Genomic DNA, 4,117 nt, shown 5'->3' with positions numbered 1-4,117 from the left:
TCGGCAGCAATTCTGTTACGGTTCGGGTCTTGGCAATTATTTCGACTTCATCCTAGAGTAATACGGCTGAGCGAGCTTGAAGTCACATAAGCCAGAAGTATCTTAGCCACTGAATTGATTTGAAAGAAACTCTGCATGTTCACTGTGAATTGCCTCCTACTGGTGTCCGAGAGGTCAATTCTTTGTAAGAATTCGATGCAAACACGCGAACCTACCTCACACACAGATTCAGGTGTAGCGCCAAGACGCCTCTAGACATCCTTGTTCATTTAAAACTCATCACGGCAAAGCTTCAACGATATAATTTCAACTTAAAAAAAATCAAAATCTTTATTATTTTTCTTTAGAACGGAATGCGTTTCAGTCGAAGCCAAAATCATCAAAAAAGCAAGAAAAAATTTTAAACAAACAAATATTAAATTTTATTTCCTGGAAAGTTTTAATTAGCCGGAATCGAGGAATGGCTCCCGAAAACAGGACAGGAAAGCATTGCTTCAATCATGAATACTTGAGAATAGAAAAAAGTACAAGTTAAAAATAAAGAATTCTCAAGTGATTTATTGAAGAGAATTCGCGTGTTGCGAACTACAAGTGAAGTTTATACATAAATAAGCAGCAAAATTCTCTGTTATGCAGGACATGGAGATAAGACTTACTCTCAAAACTCAACGGTTGCCAGAAGACTGTTATTGGGCACCACTTTTAATTAAAAGCATCAAATTTTATAAAATCTGAAACGAGTTTCAAGTAAGATGATGAATAAACAGGAAAATAAAATTCAGATTTCCAATGGGTGAACACTATCATAAAAAAAAGAAAGACTAAATTCATATATTCTCATTACAATAATGCAGTACAATAGCCAGGCTTACAGTACCACCTTATCATTACAATACTACAGCACAATAGCCTGGTAATAGGCTTACAGTACCACATTATCAGTACAATACTGCAGCACAATAGCCTGGTAATAGGCTTACAATACCACATTATCATTACAATACTGAAGTACAATAGCCTGGTAACTCGGCTCTCATGCATTTTCTTGACGAGATGTCGAGACAGGCGAGCTCATCGCACGCTTAAGGAGGAGGTCTTGAGAAGGCGCTTATGATGGTGCCCGGGGGGGCTTGGTGGTACTGCATGGGCATTTGCTGGGGCTGAATGACCATACCCAGAGGGGGGGTAGTCTGGTAGGGGAGGTTGGGGGGCGGCATGGCGGGGGGCAGGAGAGACGAGCCTGAAGGCGAGGAAAGCTGTGGCAGGGACGGCGGCATCTGCGGGACATGAAATTGTTAGTGATGAAGAATTTTTTCACATATTACTTGTATCTGATGGCTAATAATATCAATACATCTTAATAATTCATTATAATTACAAGCAATAATGCATGCAAAATGTGCATGTTACATTGATAAGATAATCAAAGAAGTGAACTAAACAAGACAGCTGAGTAACATTTAGAGGACATATTTAGTGACTATAAAGGCAACTATTTAGAGTGTTCGTTGCTAGCCAGAAAACAGCTGAGGAACATTTAGAGGACATATTTAGTAACTATAAAGGAAACTATTTAGAGTGTTCGTTGCTAGCCAGAAAAACAGTTCATTGAATTGACTGCAAGTAACAAGGATGCCATCAGCGCCGCATTCTCTGTCGCGATGGCAACGATCGCCAGACCACCTGATGGAGGGCGGTGAGTTGCTGCTGAGGGGGGCCCACAACGGGGCCTCTGGCAGGTGCCGGGGCCGTGGAGGTGCAAGGGGCCCCGAGGGCCTGTGACTTGGCGTTAGTCGGGTCTTCGAGGGCCTTCACTAGCAGCGTCTGACGAGGCCCCGTCTGCCACGTCTCGTCGTCCTCGTCTGTCACAGACGCGTCCACCGTCACCTGAGGGCAAGGACATACATTCACTTGAGAAGGAGGCCATACATTTACCTGAGAACGATGTCATACATTTACCTGAGAACGATGTCATACACTCACCTGCCGGGGCATGAATGGCAAGTCATACCACCCAAGCCAGCCACTCTCCTGAGTGCTGGGGCATGAATGGGAACTCAAGACTGGATGAATTGGGCATGAATCCTCGCCTGCAGTCTGCATACCATCATCTCCACTCGATGGAAACCGCGGCGCTGAAGGCGCTTTCAGACATTCTGCGCGCAGTAGACCGCGGCGACATTGCGGCACTAGCTTCACTCAATCTGTCGGCCGCGGTTGACACGGTCGGTCACGCCACTTTATTGCGTTGACTTAACGTATCATACGGCCTGCACGGCACAGTGCTGCTGTGGTTCGAGTCTTATCTCAGCAATAGATTCCAATGCGTTCGACGCGGGAACTTTTCTTCTACGCCATCGTTGGTCACTTGAGGCGTACCACAGGTACGGTCTTGATGGATCTGAAGAGCCCCGCCTGCCGCCCGTGACTGATCACGCCTTCCACCTTCACTGACAACTGCGACGAATTCTGCAACACAAACATACATGAATATTTATAAAGTTTATATAACATCATATTAGAGACAATATTTATACAACATCATAGTAGAGTCAGTTGTGGGCAGTAATAACATGCTGATGTATGAACTAAGTTAAGAAACTTACCAAGGAAAAAAACTTGTCTCATTCTCGAGCAACTCGTTTGCGAAAAACAACGCTTTGTTGCCACGTATCGAACTAAAGGGTTAAAAATTGCTAGGCCCCCAGAAGCAACCCCTAACATTACATCACCAGAGGCAGAAATGTTCAGGAGGGAAGTTGAAAAAAAGTGTTGGTTTCGCCCCCATTCTTCCCCTGGAGTTGTGGGGTTGAGGCGTGATGTTGAGGGAGATGTTAACTCACCTGGATTGTGATGGAGTCAAGGAAGTTGTGAGGTTGAGGCAGATGTTGACTCACCTGGAGTGTGATGGAGTCACCGAAGTTGTGAGGCTGAGGCGTGATGTTGAGGCAGATGTTGGTGCGCTGGAGTGACTGGTAGAAGAGGCGAGGGTAAGGCAGAGGCACGCCGGTCAGCTGTTCGCTCACGCTCGTCAGGAGCTGCAGCTGACACTCCACGATAGGCTTCTTCTCCTGACAAAGCTGACCACAAAGTTCACAACTTAGCAAGAAGTTCAGGGCCCATACTTTCAAGAAAAGTTAGGAGATCGTAAGTTCGTCAGCCAATAAGTATAGGCCTAGGGGCCTATACTGAAAGTACAGGCCTAGGGGCCTATACTTTCAAAAAAAGTTAGGAGATCGTAAGTTCATCAGCCAATCATTGACGACCTTTCAAGCAAAATCCACCAATCATAGACAAAAAAATAGAGCGTAAGTACTTACGTTCACTTAGCGAGTTTTGAAAGTAAAGGCACAGGTCGAAACTACAACAAACAGCAGCACCATTCAATTGTGCAAATCGTTAATATTATAATTAACTGATATCGCTGAAAATAAACTTATTATTTAATAAAATTATTTGGCTTCACATAAATAAAAACTGTAAGACTACAAAGAAATAAAAATATAATGAAAACTACATGAAGTTAGCAGTCATTAAATATGCAGCAAGCAGAGCTGGGCAGCGCTACTTTGAAATGCAGCGGCCGCTACCGCTACCGCTACATGCTCAAAATATAGCGGCCGCTACCGCTACATGCCCTAAATGTAGCGGGCGCCACCGCTACCGCTACATGCTCTAAATGTAGCGGCCGCTACCGCTACATACTCTAAATGTAGCGGGCGCTACCGCTACAATTGCTTAAATGTAGCGGGCGCTACCGCTACATGTAGCTCACTACTGCCCACCTCTGGCAGCAGGACACACCTGCTCGAGTTGGGTGATGGTCCTGGCGGCGCGTGCGAGGGCCTTGGCCATGAGCTGCTCCTGCACCGTCGCCCCCGCCTCGCTGGACGGCAGCTCCTCCTCCGCCGCCTGCGTCGCGCCCCCGCCCTTACCGCCCGCCTGCCGTCAGGGCATAGACTTAGACGGGGGGCTTAAGGCAATACAGGCCCCAGCTGCTCCCCACTCAGGCATAAGACAATATAGGCCCCAGCTGCTCCCCACTCAGACATAAGACAATATAGGCCCCAGCTGCTCCCTACTCAAGCATAAGACAATATAGGCCCCAGCTGCTCCC

The 4,117-nt window shown here is 46.3% G+C and overlaps 1 protein-coding gene across 1 annotated transcript; it reads right to left on the bottom strand.

Moving 5' to 3' along the window:
• Positions 1-785: 785 nt before the first annotated feature.
• Positions 786-4,097, bottom strand: LOC108674286 (integrator complex subunit 7). The gene is made up of 5 exons (XM_018162225.2): positions 3,805-4,097; positions 2,898-3,080; positions 2,380-2,469; positions 1,684-1,887; positions 786-1,277 (listed from the first exon to the last, which is right to left on the bottom strand). The coding sequence occupies exons 1-5, from the start codon at positions 3,853-3,855 to the stop codon at positions 1,083-1,085; spliced, it is 723 nt and encodes a 240-aa protein (XP_018017714.2). The 5' UTR covers positions 3,856-4,097; the 3' UTR covers positions 786-1,082.
• Between the last annotated feature and the right edge of the window lie 20 nt (positions 4,098-4,117).

Source organism: Hyalella azteca, unplaced genomic scaffold (genome assembly GCF_000764305.2).
Source record: "Hyalella azteca isolate HAZT.00-mixed unplaced genomic scaffold, Hazt_2.0.2 contig9482, whole genome shotgun sequence".
NCBI classification, from domain to species: Eukaryota; Metazoa; Arthropoda; class Malacostraca; order Amphipoda; family Hyalellidae; genus Hyalella; species Hyalella azteca.
The sequence above is the reverse complement of the archived record's forward strand: the minus strand, read 5'-3'. Positions and strand labels throughout refer to the sequence as shown.